The sequence below is a fragment of the Neofelis nebulosa genome, chromosome 2 (assembly GCF_028018385.1).
Source record: "Neofelis nebulosa isolate mNeoNeb1 chromosome 2, mNeoNeb1.pri, whole genome shotgun sequence".
Classification (NCBI taxonomy): domain Eukaryota; kingdom Metazoa; phylum Chordata; class Mammalia; order Carnivora; family Felidae; genus Neofelis; species Neofelis nebulosa.
The window spans coordinates 16,569,800-16,593,992 of NC_080783.1; the positions used below are offsets into that span (position 1 = coordinate 16,569,800).

Below are 24,193 nucleotides of genomic sequence, written 5' to 3' on the forward strand. Positions count from 1 at the left end.
TCCCCCAAATAATATTTGATTATTCGAGAAAAAACTTCTCAGAAGGGGCTAGAATACAAGATGAGTCTCTCCTTTCTCTTTTGGTGATCAGAGGCAAGTATTGCCTGATAACCAGGCATGGAGGTTTTTATACTGACTTTCTAATGATGGCTGGTTCTACTGGGTTATTGTTATGTCCATTCATATTGGGGTATACTGACTGTCCCCTTTTTATTAGAATTAAAGAAAAAAACAAGTGAATTGATTTTAAGAAAATAAATGAGGTGGTTGCAGCAAGATTTCTGAAAACATATATACCCGTGGCTCTGGTACAAGAAACTACTTAATTCTAACACTGGCATCTTCTGTATTAGGGTCTCGAGGCCTGGCGAGGAGGTTAAACAATTAACTAAACCAAGGTCCCACAGCTACTTAGTCGCCTGATCAGGACAGGAATCCATCTTCCCTGGCTTCCAATACTGGCATAGATTATTTTCATGTCCTCTGAACTGAAAAAAACTGACCTACGTCAAAAGCCCACGCGGATGGCCCGAGCGGACCCCGATTTCAGGAGTCTCGGGGCTGATGGGAGCAGTCGCAGTCTGTGAATTAATGTGCACGCCTAACGCACACCGTAAAGTCAGACTTGGCACGTTGATTTTGTCTTCGAATGAAGACTACGATTTTCCACTTTGGAGCTAACTGTTCGCGTAATGCTGAGCCAGTTCCCATTCCGTCTGTATCTATCTTGCCTGGTGTCCTAATTGGAATATTATGATCACATAAGAATGAATGCACTCAAATGTTAGCCTCAATTGGCTCTGATGGAGTCATGTAAATTCATACAATGAGGGGGCAGATGGTACTCTGGGAACATTTCTAAACAACTTGCGTGCAATTGTACGGTTCAATTCCAACCATTTCAAAATGTTGCTCATGAAGAACATTTAGACATCATTTGGTGCAAGAACAATGACAGCTTAAGGAAGGGGAAAAAGAAGGATGGCCTCTATGAATCTTCATGGGTGATGCCATTAAATGCTGCAAAGGGTCCTCCTGGAGCCGTGCTGGTTATTACATTGCTTTATCTTCTTTAATCTGCACTTTAGCTGAATAAATTACTTACCTTTTACTAATTAGTTTTGGAACAGTGAACCACATCAATCAAATCCATCCACTTGATCAGGGAAGTTAGTATTTTAATAAAAGCAGGGTTTTCCTGTGCTGGGCCCCTGCCACGCTCCCCCTCCAAGGTTTTGTTTGTTTTATTGAATAGTCAAGGTGCCAGAAGGACACATTGGTTGGGAGGGCAGTGCTTGGGGCTCACGCTGTTCCTCAACAATGCCTGCTAATACCCTGATTCCGCCCCCCTTTTGACAGAGGGCTGGGGAGGGCTCAGCTCTGCCTCCCAGCTCCACCTGAAGGGGAGGCTTTCCTCTCCCTCCTGCAGATGAAAGGTCCCGGCTTCCTTCTGGAGCATTCACTAACAAACCCCTCCCCCCCCCACCCCACCCTGTTACAATCAGATTGCCCAAATCCCAGGAATTAGAAAATCTTCAGCAACAAAGGATTCCTTCTGCCATTCAGGTGATCGGCCTTGGATGTCAGTTTAGAGTTAGCACTTCTTTAGGCTGTGTGGTTTCCTCCAGCCTGGCCAACCCAACTTCAGCGGGCTTTCCTGGAACACTAACGTACACTTTGTCCAACCCTGAGCCAAGGAAAAAGAGTCATCAGGTGACAAAGATGGATCCTGACTTGGGCATTTCCATTTCCAGTGTATCATGGAAAAGCTAATCAGGCTACCATTCGTCTTTGAACAGTAATTTCTTGTGTTTCTTTCCCAGCATTTTCTGGACTCCTCGGGGGTTCTCTCCTCCAAGGAACACTGCAAGTCAAGAAGTTTCTTTAAGACTACACTTTCCCCTCTAATTTACTTCCTCCTTCTATGTTTAGAAGTCTGAGGAGGGGGTGGGCGTGGCCACCTTATAATTAATGATCCCTGCCATTTTGCATTTCCTCTGGCTTTGCACATATTTAATGGAGGTGCTTGATGTAAAACAGATAACTGCACTCCTGGACAGCTGGAGGCCGTTGTTTCTATTGGGATATTTCAGGGTCTTTTTGACCGACTCGCTGGCCATTTAAAGTTGGTACCAAAGCTCTCCTCTGCTCTATGCATTGTTTTGCTTCTTTAAAGGAAAGACATTCAAATCAGTATTGGAAATCTTAAGTGGTTCGAGAGATACACTTGTAATTTTAGATCATGCTTTTAGGGACGCTGATAAGATACAATCGCACAGACTGGCAGGACCCTATCACACCCCTGGGACCTCGCCACGCGTTTCCCTGACATAAAATCTTGTTTTCATAGTCCCTGACCTAACACTTCTATTTCCTTTAAAAGGGGAAGGGGGTGGGGAGGGGCCGAGGGGACTACATCTCCCATCCAGACGCTTGGTTTCGGGACATTTCGACGTGTTGTGTTTCCTTGATGAAGCAATGGCTTTTCAAAGCAGTGGAATCCAACTTAAGTGGATATACTGATATAAAATACAGTATTACTTACAATAACTCTCATCAGATATCTTGATATAACTTCATCTCCACTACGAGGGGCATGTGAAATAGTGAGAGGATCAGGGGAGACGCACTCCTGTCCTTGCTAAGAGGGTTGTGGGTGAATCACTTGCCCCATGTGCTGTGGAACTGAGCATGTCTGTCTGGCTGCCTACTTCCCTGGGGTTGTCGTGAAGATAGGATTCAATAATAGACACGATGGCTCTTTAAAAAGTTGAAAGCAAAGTAAAAATGCAAGAATTCTACACGCTTGGCAGTTAACTCTAGTGACTGAGGTCTCTGTTTACCAAGCTGCTTCCTGCTTTGTAAACAGTTAGGGGAGGGGACGATAATGTGTCCGGAACACTCTGAAAAGTGAAATGCGGTGTACAAGTGGAAGGTGGTGTTACTTGCAGGGAAATGACAACACACAGAGAGACATCTGCAGGCCCTGAGGGCCCGATCGCAGAGCTGGATCCTGCACCAAGGACAATCAGGAGCTGATGGGGGACCGTGATGGGACTGCATCTCCGGTTATCCAGTTCGGCCCCGTTAGGTTCTCTGCTGTTCTCTCTTTTACACGATCATCCCACCCTTCTCTACTTGCTCAAAGTTCAGGGGTTCAGGGGTCCAGACTCTGATAGGACCACACTGCCGAGATGCTTTATGGCCTCAGTTTCCTCATTGTAAGAAATCTGGACTTACCTTGTCTGTAAAGGTCCTAGAAACTAGGAGATGATTATAAACTCCAGTGAACTCCAGTGCACTTTACATTTGGGACAGAAACACAAATGCACACATCTTATTCACTTATTTGACCTCATCGTCCCCCAAACTTTAGAAATCCGTTGTACCAACTGAGTTGAGCTTTTGATTCATTTCAGTGATATACACACATACACATATATATACACACATGCATGCATATAAAACGTATCAAAATTATTGATTCAAGATTTATACGTATTCAAGATTTCTGACTCCCAAGACTTTTGTAACACCCAAAGCTCATTTCTTTAGGACATTTAGAGCAGAATACCAAATGTGAGACCGTACGCCATTTTTTTGGAAAGAGATTTCGGCTACAAATGGAAACTTCTCGTTTTTACTCTTTCAAGTTTCCTACAAACTCTTAAGGAACGTGATCAAGTAGAAAGTGCAAATATTTACCTTTTAAATTTTCATTAATAATTTAGGAGTTTGTAAGCAGCATCTGAAACCAATAACCACAAAAGTATTGTTTTAAGAATATCATATAATATGATAATGAGGTTTTTGTCAATAACCACAAAACTATTGTTTTAAGAATATCATATAATATGATAATGAGTTTTTCTGGTAGTGGTTTTTGTGGTTGTAGCAACAGGACTTACTATTACTTATCACATACTGAACATTATCGCCATTTGATTTGTGCATAATTCACCCATGGAAACTTATTTTACTTTGGAATATGTATGGGAAAACTAGCCAATAAACTTATCATCTATCTTCAATAAAAGAAATTGATTCTGGAGATTTGAAATTATATTATAAAATATTTGTTTTATCACCTTAGTTTCTAACATTGTGGGTAAGAGCAGAGACTCTGGGGGCACCTGTTTAGTGCAGTTGGTTAAACGTCCAACTCTTGATTTTGGTTCAAGTCATGATCTCACATTGGTGACATCAAGTTCTGCTGAGGGCTCCACGGCCCTCAGCTTAAGATTGTCTCTCTCCCCTCCCCCACTAATGATTTCTCTCTCTCTCTCAAAAAAAAAGACAGAGACACAATCAGTTCTGATTGTGTTTGAAACCATTATTCACCAGCAAACTTTCCATAAACCTCGGTTTACTTGCCTGTGAAATGTGCACAGCATTTTTATCTGCCTGACTTCTATATAGTATGGTAGCAAAGAACTTATCTTGTGGCTTACTACTTTTGAAAATAATGGTGTGTGTGTTTTTTTTAATTTTTAATAGACGGAGTAAATACAGTAAAGCTAAACAAGAAGCAGATGAAGAGAAACATTTGAATCAAGGTACAAAAATTGAATTAATACATTTTATTTTTAAACTCTGTCTCGTGTTTTCAGTTTAGAAATGCCTGCATTAAATTCATGTGGCTATCGGTATTATAGTTCTTTCATAGAATTATCTAAGTAACGTACTTATTTCCCCCTGAAATAAGTGATTTGGGATTGTTTCGAGTGAGGTTAAAGATGGGGGTTGGGGAAATTTCCTTTCGATTCTTCTTATTCCTTATTTTACTGTCTACCCTGAAAAAGTATCAGTCTTGCTGGTCATTTGTGTAGCTGGGTGACAAGGCTTAACAGGTGACAATTTTTCTCATCTTTGTAAGATACAGTTTTTGGAGAGGAAAAGAACAAGGAACGAACAGTAATCGCTCTACCCCCAACAATATGTGCTGTGGCATTCAGGACTACTAATATCTCTTTAGTGGGTTCTGCTTATTCGGGGGTGGAAGAATAAATTCAGAGAACTGGCCCTAGAATGACTTGACGAGATAGAAGGTTCCTAAGATCCAATAGAACGTTTTGAGATGATGGCGTTGTCCTCTACCTGCCCTGTCCAACACATTAGCCAGTAGCCACGTGCACTATTGAATACTTGAAAAGTAGCAAGTGTGAATGAGGAAGCACATTTTTAATTTCTTTGATTTTAAGTAATTTACATGTAAATAGCAAGGTGTGGCTAATAAGTGCCCTATTGGACAGCAGCACAGGGAGGTGGAAGGAAGAGACAAACTAGGGGTAGGAAGAATCATCTTGAGAAAGATTTTCTTGGCTACAGCATATAAAACAATAAAGGCTATGGAATGTCTGACAACCTTCCATTTAGTCACCTTATTTTCTTTCTAAAACCATATTTTTAAAATTTGCATGTGGTATATATATTTTTAAAAAACATGACTTTTTTTTTTTTTTAATTTAAATGAGATGATGAGGACAAGACTGATAGTTCTGGAAAATCAAGGAGATTAGGCCAACCAGTGCCGTACACCCTTTCTGTGCCCCAAAGCCCTAAGAGCTCTGGCAGGGAAAGGAGAGGTCCCAGTAATTACTGATGCTTCTTGTCCCAGCAGCCCTGAATTTCGGCTGCGAGTTGTCTGTGGGGTTTGGCTGAATGACACTTCCTGATATTCCAACCATTCACAACTAGGCTATAACGTTTTCTCCAACTGCAGCTTTCGGATGACCTTCAGTGTCTTTACTTACAACACCTTCTTCCCAAAGCAGAATAAATGTGGAAGCCCAATACAGAGTGTATATTCTCCAGTCAGCTAGCTAGCATTGTCCCTCTTATCTATTTTAACCTAGCTTTCATCTTCATTTGTTAATTATCGGTCACGTGCTTAATTGGTCCAGATATTGGGCACCGTGTAAACATGGCCGATTAAGAAAGGAAGTTCCCATTATCTTCCCTGAGCAAATATAGGTGCAGATGGTGGGTGGGACACGAGCCACCGATTTGCACAAAGGTATTCAGCTAACACATTCCAAATTTTTTTGTAGAGATTCTCTTTTCCTCCATGGGATGGGTTGTTTTTAAAATTTCCTCCTTGAAGGGTGAAGACATTCCAGGAAGTCCGTAGAGCTGTGGCCTCTTAAAGTAGCTAACAATTCTTTGTTTACCCACTAATGAAAACCAGAGCAAGAGTTTAAACATCTCTGTATGTCTATTGCTAAGTATGTTTGTCATGCTAAGAAAACTTCCTCTGCGAAATAGTTTCAGACGCGGACAACTTAAGTTCGTTAGTGGTTTCTGAGAAGTATTCTGCCAACCTGTCACGTGTTTATTACTTAGGTGTTAGAACTTACGTGGACCCCTTTACCTATGAAGATCCCAACCAAGCAGTTCGAGAATTTGCCAAAGAAATTGACGCATCCTGCATTAAGATTGAAAAAGTCATAGGAGTTGGTAGGTGTTTGAGTGTCTCTCTAATAAGCAAGCCTATTTTCTTTGTGGATATTAAATATACCTATGCGGATTATACAAACGTGTACGAACATATCGCGTGTACAGGTATATATGTAAATAGCTGTGTACGTGAAATTCCCTTGATCTATGTAAAACATTAGAGTGCCTGGCATGTAAGTAGCACGCAACAAATGTTAGCTCTTACTTTCATCTTGAATGTGTTTCTGGCCCATCGTTGATTCGTTTTCTCTCCCAAAGGTGAATTTGGTGAAGTATGCAGTGGGCGTCTCAAAGTGCCTGGCAAGAGAGAGATCTGTGTGGCCATCAAGACCCTGAAAGCTGGTTATACAGATAAACAGAGGAGAGACTTCCTGAGTGAGGCCAGCATCATGGGACAGTTTGACCACCCGAATATAATTCACTTGGAAGGCGTTGTCACCAAATGTACGTGGGGCGCTCCTTTTACAAAGCCAAGTTAGAAGTTCCTGGCAAATGAAACACACATTTTCTTTCCAGGGAAATGACAGATGGAGCAGACCCACTGATTGCTAATGGGAGGAAATCAGCGCAGGACAAGTCATTAATCTTGCAGTCAGCTCTCAATGGGTCTATGGTTTAGGCTGATACCCTATTTCCAAGGCAGCTTGTGTGAGATCTTAGGGAAATTAATATTGCAGATTTTTGGTATGCCTCGCCATCTTTCAAACCTTTGCTAGACCAAACTGATTGTCACAGGGTAGGCGCAAGCAGATGGTAAGCAAAATAAAATTTAAGTACTTTTCGTATGAAACACAACAAAAGCTCGCCACGCCTCGTGCTCGAACCTTCAGTTCCAGATGCAGGGAGTGAATCTTGGAAGTCTATTTACAGCAACACCTGGTTGAACCTTCCTTTTTCAGCCCATTAGCATTCGCGGAGCCTGCGAACCACGCTTCAGTTAAAATACGACCCAGTGCAACAGATGCGTTTTGTGAAGCAAACCCTGAATACATCTGTAAGGCTGGCTAAGACCCATTTTTAAGGCACCACATGGACAGTGAGCTGAAGCGGTTACTACTGAAGGGTGGCTCTGTTCCAGGAGCCGCAGTACCTACTATTTCATTACACAGCAAAGATCTTATAAGCCCCGGGGCTGTGTCTCCAGGAAGGCCAAGGTTCCTCTCACTTGATTCAAGGTGCCTGTGAGAAGCACCCTCAGTGAACACGTGCAGAGTGGGTAAAAGGGAGCCGTGGGGAGAGAAGAGTAGGTTAAGAGAGTAAAACTTTGGCCATTAGCTCTGGGGTAGAGCAGAAAGTAAGACCCAAGAGCACATCATCTTTTAAGAAGAGACAATAAGGAGGTTCCTAAAAAGTGAGAGAAAGTGTGCCTTCATTCAGAGGTCCTCCTCAAGCTTAAACGTCCATCAGAATTCTGGAAAACGTGTTCAAACAGTTTCCTGGAGCAGGTTTTATTCCTCAGGTGGGGTGGGGCCCATGCGTTCACATTTCTAAAGATCTGGAAGGTGAGGCAAAGGCTTCAGGACCCCGGACTTGGAGACTGCCGTGTCCACACCACTGCTAGGAAAGCATGTGGTCGTGACCAGTTAGTTGCTCACGATTTCAGTTTCCTCGTCTACAAAATAGAGATAGAAAATAGAACTTGCCAAAGAAGGTTATTTTGGATGAAAGACTTCCCGTGTTTAGCATAATGCTCGCCAAATTTAAACAACAGAAAACTTCCCTCAGTGTTAAATGGTAACGCTATGTCTTAAGAAGTACACCTTTCCCCATCATCAGAATCCCTCAAAAACGGAACCTTGGAGCCAAGGGTATATGATTTCCCACCTAAGGCGAAGGCTATGATTAGCACAGAATACCTCTCTTTGCTTTTTAAGATTAGTTTTACAGACAGGATATTTTTCTGTTGCCCGTTGGCCTTCAGAGCTGCCCAGAGCCCTTCACTACCTTAATTGAAAGATAACATTCTGTTTAAATACTTCTGCAGGGGTCCAGTTTCTCAAAAGGAGGCTCTGTTCAGCTTGGGGTGTTTTTCCGGCTGCAGACAGTGATTTTCGTAGCACCTCTGCGGAAGAGAGAAGAACCAGGGGATCTCTGTATTAAAGTCCCACCGCGCCTCTAAAACCCATAGCTATTACAGCTGTAACTGTTATAAACGACTGGATGCATTTGCATAATGCAGTTGTCACTGAGTGAAAATGATTTAAAATTTCCACCAGAGGAATTGGCCCCTTCCCCCACTCCACCCCCCTACCCCCCCCCCCCATGTCCCTGCCTGTTTCAGGGGAGGAACCACCTTCCCTCCGTGAGCCCAGCTGAGCCCCATTTTATAAGCCCCTCTGCTTACGGAGACATTCATCTTTATTTCTCTTGGAAAGCTCATAAAGATTCTGACAAATGGATACTTTTAATAAACAGAAGAAGGAATGTAGAAAAATCGTGAAGACCTGCCAACAATCAGAGGAGGGAGGCGCGAGGGCACAAAGGTGATGCGGGAGCGTGTGAATTCATTACCAGCAGTTACTTGAAGAACTTTTTTTTTTTTTTTTTTTTTTTTTTTTTTTTTTTAAATTTTTTTTTTAACGTTTATCTATTTTTGAGACAGAGAGAGAGACACAGCATGAACAGGGGAGGGGCAGAGAGAGAGGGAGACACAGAATCGGAAGCAGGCTCCAGGCTCTGAGCCATCAGCCCAGAGCCCGACGCGGGGCTCGAACTCGCAGACCGCGAGATCGTGACCTGAGCTGAAGTCGGATGCTTAACCGACTGAGCCACCCAGGCGCCCCTTGAAGAACTTTTTAAACTGATGGGGAGATGATACATTCCCTCCACCACCCCTCCGCCCGCAACTCTCTTCTGGGGCTTCTACTCTCTTGTCCACACCTCCAGAGGGATCTGGTGAGGTAGAAGTAGGTGTTAATGCAAGAGAGTCTATCTCACTCATTGGTTGACGAAGTATCTTTTGATTGAGTTGGGTTCATTACCACTCACTTGGATGCATTTGGTCTGTCTGTGGCCGCAGATGTAGAGGGTAAATGAATCTAAGACAGAGAGCTTCGGGGCACCTGGGTGGCTCAGTGGGTTAAGCATCGACTCTTGATTTCGGCTCAGGTCATGACCTCAGGGTTTGTGGGATCGAGTCCCCCACCGGGCTCAAGCACCGAGCCTGCCTAGGAGTCTCTCTCTCTGCCTCTCCCCACACCCTCTGTATTTTCTCTCTCTCTCTCTGTCAGAATAAATTAATAAAATTAACTTATTACAAATTTATTTAATAATTTATAAAATAAGTAAAGCAAAGAGCTTCCTATTTATTATATTGAGGGAGGACAGAAAAGGTGTTCAGAGACGACTCCCTCCAGCTGAGGGGAAAGACCAGAAGTGGTTTTCCTCACCCTTTGATCGAAGCCACGACTTGCCCTTTTTCTGCCAGATTTCTTTCATTCATCACTGAAAATAAACTCTCCATGGTATCATTTCCTCATCCAAAAGTTTTACCTCGGAAAGATTGCTTAGACATGATACCAAAAACACAATAAAAAAAAAAAAATGATTGGGGTTCCTGGATGGCTTAATTTCATCTCAGGTCATGATCTCAGGGTTGGTGAGTTTGAGCCTCCCGTCAGGCTCTATACTGTCTGTGAGGAGCCTGCTTGGGATTCTCTGTCTCCCTCTCATCCTGCCCCTCTTCCCTTCTCTCTCTTATAAGTTTAATAAGTAAATAAACTTTAAGGTAAAAACATTAAAAATAAGTGATTTTAAAAAATGATAACTTGGACTGTTATGAGATTGAAAATTTCTGTTCTTCCTAATTTTTGCCTCTGAAATAAAGACATTTCCCCCCTCTGCACATCAGAAGAGAGTGTATTCTGGGTGGGAAAGGTATTAAGTTAGGATGGTTACAGGAACTTTCCAGCAGTGACCTACCCCAGTCCATTTTCCCTGACTGAATGTCTAAGTCCAAACCGTCCACAAGTATAGCAATGAAAGTGAAGATTTTTGATTTATCAAACGAGCATTTTATTTTCCTCCCGGAGAATCTTTTATGTTCTCTTTGCTTTAACCTTTCCTTTAGTACAATATTGAGGATTTACGTCCCCACCCCAATTCCCTCCCACAAACACTATTTAAAAAGAAGGAGTTTCAGATCTTGAGTCCATTGCCAGCCATGAAGAAACTAAAGAATGATTCTTATTTCCTAAGTTCCTCAGAAAGAAAACTAAAGTAAAATAAAAGTATTGTCCCCCCCCCTTCTCCCAAACCTTAAATTCATTTTATTCTCTTTGCTAAAAACAAACACACACACACACACACACACACACACAAACAGGTGAAGGGGGAGCAAGGATATTCTAGTGCTGAATTAACTTGTCTCCGTTGAAATAATTTCCTGCAGCTCTTCTCTGATTTTTGTTTTTTGTTGTTGTTGTTGTTGCTGTTGTTGCTGCTGCTGAAGTTGTCCGCTTAAAGGACCAAATAGGATAATTTTTTTATAGATAGGAAAGGGAAAAGAAAGGAGATACCTCCCGATCTGAGTAAGGTGGCGTTGGGGCGGGGGTGGGGGAGGGGTGGGGAGGAGAGGGGTTAATATTGTGCATGCTTGAGCTTTAAGATGTGTCTGAGTAATGAAGTATCCTGCGTAGTTACTGCTCTTAGAAACTTGAGTTTCTCTAAATAAGTAAAAAAGTTTCTCTGTCCATTGATTCCTTTGGCATCACACAAGTGGCTCTTCTGGGGACAAAATAAATTAATTATCCTAAAGATTTTTTTCGCCTTTAAACAGGCCGGCCCATTTATCTTCTTCCCCTTTTGCTCGAGAGAGCAATTATCCATTCATGTGCTCCCTGGATACCGGAGGCCACTTTAGTTAAAGACCTTGTCAACAGGCCACCCAAAGGGTTAACCTTCCAGATGGAATTTAAACCTACCCGTCCTTTTAATATTTCATTCCTAGCTCCCCACAGCTGAGGCATAAGCTTGGCTTGTTTTAATTAAATTAGATCGCACAAGACAGGTGTCTTGGCAGTAAAATTGTGCACAGCCCATTTTTATCTCATTAACTGCAGTGCTCATCAAGGGTTTGTGTTTTTCTTTCTGAAAACTCTAGGTAAACCAGTAATGATCATAACAGAGTACATGGAGAATGGCTCCTTGGATGCATTCCTCAGGGTACGTGACTACTTTATATTAAACCCAAGAATGTCGGTATTTAGAAAACTCTAACAGACTCCTTGTGTCCATTCTGTTTAGTTGTATTCATGGAATTTTTTAATGGGGCAAGGGAAGAAGAGGAGAAATAGAGAATGATGTGATTTTTAAAGGCTATTAAATAATCCATGTTCAATGAGGGTGGTATTTGATTTATTCTTGCATTGTGGGGCTATGTGAGCCGTAGATTCATTACAGTTGGATAATTTCCATCTACCACAGGAAGCAAACCCAGTTCTTAGGATACACTCTACTAGTGAATTAGTGACTTCGGTCAGAAAGGTCCGGAAATAGTGTGGCATTTCACTGCATGCTTGATACAGAAATCAAAAAAGATCTAAGTAATAATAAATGCTTTGGTGAAAATTAATTTGGCCTAATGCTAATGAGATTTTTCCTCATTCCTTTCCTATGCAGAAGAATGATGGCAGATTTACTGTCATTCAGCTGGTGGGCATGCTTCGTGGCATTGGGTCCGGGATGAAGTATTTATCGGATATGAGCTACGTGCATCGAGATCTGGCTGCCCGGAATATTCTGGTAAATAGCAACTTGGTCTGCAAAGTGTCTGATTTTGGCATGTCCCGAGTACTTGAGGATGATCCGGAAGCAGCTTACACCACCAGGGTAAGGAGGATTTGCGACCTCTGGGTTTTGAGTCTGATGAAACTGTTCCTCTTTTCTCACTTTGATGTTTAAGCCCTTTGTGATTTTGTAAGTTTCCTCATCCTTCAGAGCCTCTTCATATCCACGCATTCATTTTCAAGCTGTATTTCTGAGAGGGATTTTGAAACCGCCTTAAGATGTGTGACTGCTTTAAAAACTGCAAACTAGAGCTTTGAGTAATTATTGTATTTATTACACTTAATTTTTCTTCTTTTCCTTCCTTCCTTCCTTCCTTCTTGTTTTCGATTTTCCATTTGATTCTTTTCTATTATTAAAAAGTCTTCTTATTTTAAACAAGGTAGAGCAGTGTTTCTAGTTGGTTGGCCACTGAGTCTGAGGATGTGTATACAGCATTTATAAATCATTTACACTGTGCAAGGAGTTTTCAACTTTAATGGCCTTTGTTTTACTCCTGGTAGATAGGCCGGATTAGGGCACAGTTAAGAGTTATCAGTATACAGTTAATGGCTATCCTCTCTTAGCTGGACAATCTGAGTATAAGATACTAATGGAAGAAACAGAATCCTAAAAGTGTTTGGCCATTAGGGCTGGGCACTGCTGAAATCAACGGAAAGCAGACATTTTCCTCCTTTGATGCTCACTTTGCATTTACAATCCTAAGCATTGTTTTTGTTTGTTTGGTTGGTTGGTGGGTGGGTGGGTTTCTTTTTTTTCCCTGGTAGTGTTCTATGGCCGTGGCTCTAGCTTTGAATCTTACACATATATCCACTTTTGAATTCTAAGTCCATTCGGGGCGCCTGGGTGGCGCAGTCGGTTAAGCGTCCGACTTCAGCCAGGTCATGATCTCGCGGTCCGTGAGTTCGAGCCCCGCGTCAGGCTCTGGGCTGATGGCTCGGAGCCTGGAGCCTGTTTCCGATTCTGTGTCTCCCTCTCTCTCTGCCCCTCCCCCGTTCATGCTCTGTCTCTCTCTGTCCCAAAAATAAATAAAAAACGTTGAAAAAAAAAAAAAATTTTGAATTCTAAGTCCATTCATGTAAGAAAGAATGTATCTTTGTGAATACTGAAGATCTTGTATTTTTACCAGTTATTTGGAGAGGAAGATTAAAGGAGGCTTTGAGAATGATACATTTACGTAGATTAAACCTTAGCCAACTAGTTAAGGAAGCTGGAAGGCAGCACAAGCGTCCTTCTGTATAGAACAAGTAGAAATGTAACACGCTGGGTTTTCAGTGTTTCAGTCACACTGCAGTGAATCAATGTAATTTCTAGTACTGTTTAGTGTCTTGTTTAGTAGCCCCAGTAAAGCAAGCTTTCAAATGATGTTCTCTGGAACCGCTGGAGTCTCAAGTTAAGTTGTGTTAATTTCCCCAGATGGAACCTTAGGCAATTTGAAACTTGATTAAAAACACCTTTCACCTAAGTGTAATAACCAAACAATAGACATTTGGGGCAAAGAAAAAAAAAAATCAAGCACCAATTTTAAACTTTTTCTGGGTAATAGTCAGTTCCTTTGCCACGTTTGCAGGTGCCCTCCTTCCATTAAAGTCAGTAATGACATTAGCATCTGCTACTTGTCTTCCTCTAAGAGCCTGTGTAATGTATTATCTTCTAACCATGTTAAGCATCTTTCTCATGCTATATAAAAGTAGGATGGCAGTGTGGAGGATAGAAAATTTCGTATTTAACTTCCTTAGTTCATGACTCCAGAAGCAATGTTAAATATCGCCATTGTGCTGCTGGGTGAGAGAATTCAGCAAGAAGTCAAAGTGAGCGTCAGCTACGCATCCACTGATATACCGTAATAACATATGCATGTTGTAAATCCTGCGATTTCCTTTCTCCTACAATATCGCCTGAAGCAGAACTCAAATAGGTAGGCTCTTTAAAAAATAATTAAACAGATTACTTGTTCACTTCCCTGTGACCAAAGAAAACACATGAGAAGTGTCTCAACTTAGAAGACTAGTTAAAATAAACAAGTCTCTTATTATTGTTTGGAGAGCTATCTCAGGAATGCTGTTGTCCTGCTTGGCAAACAGTAAGAACATTCAGGGACTAAAATGGCACATCAGTGATGTACTTAGGGAATAACTTATGGCTCGAATGTTCACAGGGTGGCAAGATTCCTATCCGGTGGACCGCGCCAGAAGCAATTGCCTATCGTAAATTCACATCAGCGAGTGATGTATGGAGCTATGGAATCGTTATGTGGGAAGTTATGTCATATGGAGAGAGACCCTACTGGGATATGTCCAATCAAGACGTGAGTCTTTATGTTCTGAAATATATGTCTCTGCATTGAGATTCAGGAAGGATTGCATCAGTGTATGATGGAGTAGGCTTGAGCTTGAAATGATACATGAAACTCAAGATTCTCAATACAAATGTGTGTAATAATCTAGTTAAACCTCACAGTCATGGATTTCAAGGGCCAAAATTACGTCGCCTAAATGGGGGTAGTATGAGAGACCAACTCAGATCTATATTTTTATCTCTAAATTTATAGATTTATATTCGATAGCTTTATCCTTTACGTGATTAATGCTCCAATCCACAGTGGCATACAATTCTACTTTGATTTCTAGGAAAATACAAGGATATATGAAAAACGCAAATTTCACATGTGAAAAAATGGACACCAAGGGTTTATCTGAAGAGAACTAGTGAATATTTTAAAGCTGGCATAGTTGTAATTAGAGCTTGCCCCTTGAGGACTCTAAAATAAAGCTTCACTAAATGACCCTTTGTAAATTATGCACATCCCTTTAAATGTGCCATCTGGACTACTTCGTAAGGGAGTATCCACAATGCCTGCAATTTCAGAAAAGCATTCAATAATGACACTAATAAGATTCCAGAGTAATAGAATTTAATTACAAACATCTCCAGTGAAAAAGAAGGAAAAAAACAAAAAAGCAAAAAACTTGGACCAAGGGGTCTTCCCAGAACACTTGTTAGTTATACGTGTGAAGTAAAATATTAGCACACAGGGCTGACAAAGGCGTGGCCTTCAATTTCTCAGTAAAAATTACAGCTTAGAAAAAAATCTCCTTTTCAAAAATTTTCTCTGATGTGGAATGCTACCTGACCATCTGCTTTGTCCTGAAACAGCAAGAAGTTGCACAGCCTTGGCTATTAGGTGAAGAACTCGAGAAATCGGATGCTGGTTGCCTTATCGATAAAATAATGGTCAGAGCAATAGAGAAACTAACGCACTCCACGGCGAGGGGCGCAAAAAAGAATTCGCTAGCCAGATTAAGAGGAGTGATGGTGTTGACATTGTGTTATCTGTTAAGTTATACAGAAAAGTTCATAGCAGATAGGAAGAAGGCCAGCAGCTAGCATAACTAGTAGGTAATTGCAGGCTGGAAAAAACTACAGAAGTGAGGGGTGTGTAATGTGTTGTTTGATGTGATTGTGCTACAGACACCTTCCTGTACCTACCTTGTAACAACATTTGTTTTTGGATTAGAGACTTGACGGAAGGACAAAAACAACCTAAATGAGCAAGTAATGCATACCTTGACTCCTTTAACGATGTGATACTTAAACTCTCTTTCAGTTGGCGGTCGTGACCAAATGCTCAGAAGAGCAGCGACTCTCAAGATCCTGTCTGTTTCCCTGCCCTGAATATTTTCAGACCCACGGTTTTGGCAGTTTCTATATTACGTTAAAATAACTTTTATTGTTTTAAACTTTGCAGTTGTCTGGTTTTCTCCGCGAGGAGCATTTGAAGCCATTTCTCTCCCGCAGATCATGTCGACCTGTCGTTCCCGCGTGTTTGTCTCCATTGGGTTCTGCGTAGGACAGGAATCGATAGGAAATGTAACCAGGAAATCACTTTCATGAGTAGAATTCATTTGGCATATGGTGAATGGACTCAAAATAACTGTCGCAAATATGGCAAACTTACCAAGTTTTTTGTTTGTTTTACTCTTCAGCCCCCCCAAAAGCATTCAGCAGTAAACTGAGAAAATATGCTTTGTTAACCCACAAGCCATCTTCCAAGCTGGCAGTGGAGAGGGAGCTAATGAAAGAGTATTAAGCAGTCTGAGGGTTCATAACAAATTGTGTTATCCTGGCGTTAGCCCAATATTTCTCTCCTTCTCATCAATTCAATGTAAAATGTTGTCATCAAGTCTAGAGTCAACACCATGCACCTGGGAAGATAAAAGGAAGTCAGAAGATCAAACTGACTTCATGTAATTGCCAGAAATAAAGAGACTAATGTTTAGTAAGATAGCATGTAGAAGTCTACTCTAGGAGGAGTAGTAAATAATACGAATACAACAGGATGTTGGCAAAAATACGCGGGAGAAAAAGGATCAGGGGGCTTAATAAATCACAAGAGGACTGTCAAACTGTGTGCCAGCTGAAAAGACAATAATCATACTGATGCATAGAAACTGGACCCAGCTGAATTAACTGTTTGCTGTGGGAGGCCAGTTGTTGAACAGGAAATATAAACCCCACTGTGGGGTGAATCCAGCGTGGCCACTGAGATGGCTAGAGCTCTGGGTGTTTCATTAGCAGCTACCCATTTTGATAGAAACCAAACGAAACTGATTTAAAATGAATAAAACTTTTTAAAAAATCTCCAGACCAAAAAAAAAAAAAAAAAAAGACTTAGAATTTCATCGGATTCCCATAAATGATGCTAATGTGTAGCCAAGAAATTATTAAATACTCCCCCTCCTTAAATTTGGCATGAGTCCTATGATATTACATTACTGGGATTCATACCCTAAAGATGGGGGGCTTTGCAAAAGGCCGATAAGAAAACTACTGTAATACCTGTGAAGACAGATGCAAAAATTTTGAATTAGAAGAAAGACTGTTAGAGAGTTAACTCATGTCTTATTAAGCAGGGAGAACTCTGGGCAATGAGACAATTACCGTCTACCATTATAACTTCTTTCCTTAGATGTGGAGAGGTCCCCTTCAGAATGTGAATGCTCGAAAAGAATTTTTTTCTTTTTTGATTTTCTTTGCTACTACTTTTTTTTTTTTAATCCACTTACTAACACCTTTTAACAGGGCCAACTGTCAGACAACTGAGACCCAAGAATGTGATGTAACGTTGGTATATTGGTGTATTTTGGTTTTCCAAAAGGAAAAATGGTTGGCCATGTGGAGGGTTTGAGGAGAGTGCTATTTTAGAGAGAGGGAGTGTCTTCTGGATTGGGAGGTCTGGAAGGAGGGCTCCTGTACTGACTGACCCATGAGCTGTCTGTGCAAGAGGATACAGACTTAAAATGATACAATGAGACGTTCATCTTGGACGCAACTATGAATGCTTCTGAAGGAAGATCTGTAAGGCGAGGCTAGAGTGTCCTTCGTTACGAGGGCTCAGAGGATGCTGGATAGCAGGAGGAGGAGGGCGGTCACCATGTGATCTCCGAGAGCCAGCCCAACACCAGGCTGTTGATCTGATTGTGTTCTAACCACTTCAGAATACTGATGCATTCTTCACTTTAGAATTTCAGATTGGCATTGCCTGTCATCTGAGAACAGCTCATGGCAACAGCTGGCTTCCCTGTCCCGTTGCCAGCAACACTCAGGTCCAGCTTTGGCTTCTGCAAAGAAATTGGTGCTGTTCCCATGCTCGAGCTTGCCGGCAGCTGAACGTCCAGGGGATCTTGTGGGTCAGGAGGATGGACCTCTGACAGCAGCTTCCCCTGGCCGCTTAATATATAGTGTTCTGTTTTCTCTGATAGGTGATTAAAGCCATCGAGGAAGGCTACCGGCTACCTCCTCCAATGGACTGCCCCATTGCACTCCATCAACTGATGCTAGACTGCTGGCAGAAGGAGAGAAGTGATAGGCCGAAATTTGGGCAGATTGTCAACATGTTGGACAAACTCATCCGCAACCCCAACAGCTTGAAGAGGACGGGGACCGAGAGCTCCAGGTCGGCCATGCCTTCTTAATAGTGATGTATGATATAATACATTAGAGGTGGCAGGCGAGCGGTGGCTCACTTTTAATTTCTGCCTTTTAGTCAGAGGCCACTGCACAGCTCTCTGCAGCCTGGGTGGCTTCTGTCTCAGTTAATGGAGTATTTATGGTAGTTTTGTTCACCATTTCGCAGAGCCTAACACCTGTCGGGCCTCAAAAAGTAGTACGAAAACAAACCTAAAAACAATTAAAAAACCCAGCAACAAATGGCTAAAGTGCTTACTTTATTATGCTGGACCTGAACATTTAGGAAGAAAGATAAAATGTACTTTGGGAAGACATTCAGGTCACTAGATGCTATACTTGGGGAAGGGAAAGGAACACTGGATTAGTAAAAAATGAGGAATAGAGGACAGCTCTTCATGCACTGTTTTTAAATTTTTTGTTTAACATTTATTTATTTTTGAGAGACAGAGAGAGATAGAGCATGAGCGGGGGAGGGGCAGAGAGAGAGAAGGAGACACAGAATCTGAAGCAGGCTCCAGGCTCCGAGCTGTCAGCACAGAGCCCGATACGGGGCTCGAACCCACAAACTGGGGGATCGTGACCTGAGCCAAAGTCGGATGCTCAACCGACTGAGCCACCCAGGCGCCCCTCTTTAGGCACTGTTTTAGGTTGACTTCTAAAGGGTTATAGGCGCATACAAGCTTACAAAGCACAAAATTCATTCGGTTTCAGTTCCTAACATTTCTCTTTACTGAGTCTTTCAAGAGTAGAAGGAAGCAGGACCAAAATAGAAACTGATCGAGTTGCAAAGCATATGGCTGAATGTTTGAGAAGGGTTTTAAAAATGAATATAATTGAACCATCTGTAAAATAGGTAGTTGTTCCATTGGAAAGGGCAAAAGGAAGAAGCGTGATCAGTCCAGAAAGAAGATCCCAGATACTCCCGAGTGCTCTTAATTCAATAGGAACTTTTCAACCTGAAGACGGAGCCTCTCTGGTGTTAAGATTCCGGATACCTCGATAGCGGTCCCACCCCAAAGAGTATAGACCGCCCTTGGTAGTTAAATGATTTAAATGAAGACTAGCATAAGATAATCAGCTGCTTCGAGCCTGCAAGAAGTAAGGTATCTACTCACCTCCAAATCTGCAATTCTCCAAGGCTCCTCTTTCATCATGACGCTGAGTTAAAAATTGGAGGATATTTTTTTTCCCACAATGTCCAAGACCTTCCAGTCTCGGTCAGTGCAGGGAGCTCCCCCTCCAGTCTTCTGCAGACTTAGCCTAATGGTTGCGGAAGAGAAAGTATATACGCTGATTATTTCAATGCACGAAGAATCTGGAACAAGCAGCAGAGACACCCTCTGTTCTCTTCTGGGCTTTCAGATCCCTTGGCATTTGCCACAGCCCGAGTTTAATGATCAAGCTCTTCTGAAAGAACACTTAGGATGGCCTAAGTTCACAACTTATTTCTGCCACTTGATAGCCAAGTGACCTAAAAAAAAAAAAAAAAAAAAAAAAATTTTTTTCCCCTAGCATCTCCAGGCTACTTTTTGTTCTTCAATTCTCCGATATCCAGATCAATTCTGGCCTCTTCTATTCCAAGGTGAATTTCCTCCAGCTTTTAGGTCTCCAGCTCCGGATCCCATGAATTTTGTCTGAAGGTCCTAAGGCTGGTTCATTGGTATTTGGTGCTTCTGCTGGCATAAACTCTTCGGCCACTGATATTGCATAATGTGTGCTTTGTACAATTATGCAGAACAAATTGAGAACAGAGTTATTGGATATACTTTTTAGAATTCTAAATTCTTCTCATTGATGGTACTTCGGTAGCTTTGATGCTGATTACTGCTTGCTGATAATGGGATGTAGTATAACATTGTATGTGATTCAGCACAAAATTAGGCAGATGTCATGGTGTTCCACAGAGAGCACAAAGACTTCCAGAGCAAGCTTGCACATAATCCTTAGAGTTCATTGATAGTGAATGAGGTTATTTTCATCCTAAGGTCATTTTGACCTTGTCGGGTACCTAGAGCCTACATGTTGCCCTATTCATGCTCTAGGCTTAAAGTTAGAAACGCAAACTATTGGTCTTGTCTAATGATGAATATTATTGATAAACATGAACACTAATGTCTAAAATTCTATGTGATGTTACTTGTTATTGGGGGAAGAGTTAAATCTTGATTATTCTTGTCATAAAAATTCACACAATTTTACTCAGAAAATTAGACTTAATTGAAATAACGGACATAAAAATTCACAGTGGCAAGCTACGATTTGGACGCAAAACTGATTGATAAAACAAGTCTTGTTTAAAATAGTTACATAAGAAAGAATTTGTGCAAACCAAAATAACAGGTAAAAATTATAAAATAAACAATGGAATTAGATTAATTTTGTCATGCAGAAAATTAATCAAGGCATTATACCGACTTAATTTTGTTTTCACAAGAGAATATATTCTTTTTGGCTAAAAATTCAGTAATGATGATATTCCTATTCAAACATTTCTATTTAAGCAACGCAGCCTCAGGAGGAAAATTAGGTCAGAATGTGAAGATCAACCCCATTCTATAATTTCTAGGGAAACGGGAGCTCCAGGAAATATAATAAACAAGTAGCCGTGTTCCTCTACAGGTGATTAAAGGTGGTATAAAATACCTGGTGAAGGTCTACCCAATAATTATTAAGTAGTTTGATGACAAAGAGGACTATGTTTCTCTTGACAATAATTATTGTATTATCAGTATCACGAGGAATGGCAAAATTCCCGCCTTGAACTGTAGTCACTCTTGACAATGACCTAACGTAAGACACCTGGCCTGAGAAATGCGTAAACTAAGAAATAAGTTCATAAAAAGTGCCTAGAGTTCATTGAAATGATTATTTAAGAGCCCCAGCAAGGGAAGACGAGAAGCGCATTCCGTAATCCACGCGGTGATCAAAGTGGCCATTCTTCCTTCCCGTCTTGGCACACGTGGTGGTCAGGCATGGGCTGATTAAAGAGGGCATTAACTCCCTGCTGTCCCCAAGTTTGTTTGAATGCACTGAGCCTGCCTTGCAGACCTGGCTGGGCGCACGCTGGACTTGAACTCTTGCTGTTTTCTCCGCTCCATCAAGTCTGGCGAGTTGCAAGCTCACAGTGTTTTGTTTTTTTTTTTTGTTTTTTTGTTTTACTCCTACTTCACTAGGGTTTGCATAGCTGCTGTCCTGAGGTATGTAATAGTGCTGGCAGGAATTTCCCTCTTCCTGCAAAGACTCAACGGGTATCAGCCACAAGGTCTCCCCCAATCTTTCCCCCCAGGCTGAGATGTGAAAAGACTGGGATGATCCTTAGTATCCCAAGAGGTCCCCATGAAACAAATGTGGGAAGTGGAATCAAGGGCAGAGAGGGCGATTGATACATGTTTTAGTGACTTTGTGAGATGAGGGGCAAAAAAAAAAAAAAAAAAAAAATCACACGATGACATTTGACAACAGGCAGTCCTCTAAAAAGCCCGTCCTTGGCATTTCAATGCCAAGTATCTTAGGCAATCTGACTTCTGAGTCTTGCTGTCTCGCTGATGGTTCTCGTCTGTCCACACTTTCTCGTTCCACCGCCAGACCTAACACCGCCTTGTTGGATCCGAGCTCTCCCGAATTCTCCACCGTGGTATCCGTTGGCGACTGGCTCCAGGCCATTAAAATGGACCGGTATAAGGATAACTTCACGGCTGCCGGCTATACCACACTAGAGGCTGTAGTACACATGAACCAGGAGTAAGTACTCAGCGATGTAACACCAAAGGGTAAATCTAGATTTAATAGTATTTGCCGTTCTTGCTTTGAGCTGCATTATCATCCTACTCATTAAAAAAAAAAAAGAAGAAAGAAAGAAAGAAAGAAAAAAACTGGAATGCCTTTCATTTTGATCGCGTGTAATTTTTGCACAGCCTCTCGAGCACCTACATTGTTGCATTAAATCGCTTAATTAGACATTAGAACATACCTGCCTTGTTGTGCCGTATGAGCTGTGGCTGATTCCAATGTGTGTCTGCATGAAGCCCCGAAACGAGATTCTCGGCCCTCATGCCTTTTTCTCTCCCTCTCACTTCTCCCCCTACATCCAGTGACCTGGCAAGAATCGGCATCACAGCCGTCACACATCAGAATAAGATTCTGAGCAGCGTCCAGGCGATGAGAACCCAAATGCAGCAGATACACGGCCGAATGGTTCCTGTCTGAGCCAGCGCTGTCGAATAAACTCAGAACTCTTGAAATTAGTTTACCTCATCCATGCACTTTAATTGAAGAACTGCACTTTTTTTAACTCCGTCTTCGCCCTCTGAAATGAAAGGAAAAGTGAAATACCTGCAGCGTCGCCCGGTGTACAGATTTTGCTGAGATCGCGGGGCTTACGGAAATGACAGACCGTCGCTTGAATCGAGACCTGGAACCCATTGTGTCTCAGAAGTACTCCGTCCGTCACCAGTTTGTAAAATACACGTACCTGTATAAATAGAACACCACCTCCGGGTTTTGATGAGTCTTTGCTGACAGACACTGAGCTTCTCTGAGACATCCTTGATCCTCTCTCCATTTGGAATTACAACTACAGTATTTTGTTTGTGGTGTAAATGACCGTCCTCTTGCTCTCACCGGAATGAATACCATGCCCAGGAACATTTGGGAAGGACTCAGTCGTAGCTTCTAAGGCTTGGTTCTTACCACGGAAAACAACCTAGGTGAAGACCGCGTAGCTCATCGGGCCACCTGGTGGCTTATGGTGACCTGAAAGTCATCATAAGGGGCTGGAAAGAAAAGGAAAGTGGATTTTAAAAAATAAAAATAATAAGAATGATAATAATAAAACCCAAACACCTCCCCCTCACTGGACAAACAAGGTCTGTTTCTTTGGGCCTGAGGCTGCGCCATATAAAGTCGTATTTTGGGACTCTACAAACTTCTTGTAACTACCTTATGGATAGTGGACCGTGACAATCTTGAATAGGGAACTTTCACACTTCCCTCCTTTAAAGAAGCAAACCCAGACCTACAAGGTAAGGCAAAAGAATCCGCAATGGATCTTTCTCCAGTGAAAACTCTTTTTTTTTTTTTTTTTTTCCTTTTAACTCGATCCAACTTGAAACACCAACCAACAAATATTCTTTCATGACTGTCAGGCAGTTAGGGGTTCTTTCAGGATGTTAGTCCTCTCTTGACTGTGGGAGTAGAGACCGGTATGGAAGCCAGTAGGTTCTTCCCTGTTGTTCCTTCGGGAAGAAGTGAAATAGGAACCATATGAAGTCAGGTTTGGGAACATGGCACCTAGACCCCCGCTGGCTCTCTCTCACACTGAGTTCCTTTTACCCTTTGGTGCCCGTCATTCAGGCCACAAACACTTCCTGTCTTTGGGGTGCCAAGTAATCACCTCTAATCTGGGATCATGCCTCATTCTTTGGAGACTTTGCTGCAGTTGAGAAATCCTGGAAGGTCCGTCCATTATTCTTATTTTCTGCCCTGCTCCTGTAGCCCCGGCACCAGACAGGGTCAGCCAGGGAGGATTTACCTCGAAGTCAGGAGTGAGACTTGGAACTTACCTTGATGTCCTCGCTATTAGAATGTGACCTACCGGAAAACATGGCTTCTCATCCGTAAAGGCCGTGAGCCTTAGATCCTTCTATTTTAATCCCGGAATTTTCCTCGTGAAACGTGAATTAAATGGCTTTGTTTATTGTCAGAAACAAACGACCTAACTCTTTTTGCCTGGACAGATTTTAACTTCTTAAATGCTTCCATTTGCACTACTTTTAAACAAAAACTTGGTTGATTTTAACGACCTTCCTCCCCCCGCCCCCCCACCCTTGGTTTTATGCTGAAAGCTATTTCTTATAGAGCAAAAGGCATGTTCAATCTGATGCTGTCAAATCATGACAGTTTAGTAAAAACCTTTTTGCGACGCTGGTTGTAAAAGCTTTTCTCTTCAGAAGGAATGTGAAATTTCTTTCTTTCTTTCTTTCTT

General features: G+C 41.9%; 1 protein-coding gene across 6 annotated transcripts in view; it reads left to right on the forward strand.

Moving 5' to 3' along the window:
* Positions 1-24,193, forward strand: part of EPHA4 (EPH receptor A4) — a 153,707-nt gene that overhangs the window by 123,780 nt on the left and 5,734 nt on the right. For 3 of the 6 annotated variants that reach the window (XR_009254916.1, XR_009254924.1, XR_009254917.1), the window contains 9 exons: positions 4,498-4,556; positions 6,343-6,456; positions 6,715-6,900; positions 11,558-11,619; positions 12,076-12,285; positions 14,399-14,548; positions 18,003-18,196; positions 21,796-21,951; positions 22,302-23,231. Coding sequence is in view for 3 of the 6 variants with exons in the window: in XM_058703577.1 (XP_058559560.1) it covers positions 4,498-4,556; positions 6,343-6,456; positions 6,715-6,900; positions 11,558-11,619; positions 12,076-12,285; positions 14,399-14,548; positions 18,003-18,196; positions 21,796-21,955 (1,135 nt within the window). In the remaining 3 variants the exon portion in view is untranslated. Of the gene's footprint in view, positions 1-4,497; positions 4,557-6,342; positions 6,457-6,714; positions 6,901-11,557; positions 11,620-12,075; positions 12,286-14,398; positions 14,549-18,002; positions 18,197-21,795; positions 21,981-22,301; positions 23,232-24,193 lie in introns of those variants that run through there. The other 3 variants (XM_058703577.1, XM_058703569.1, XM_058703586.1) reach the window with 3 other exon arrangements.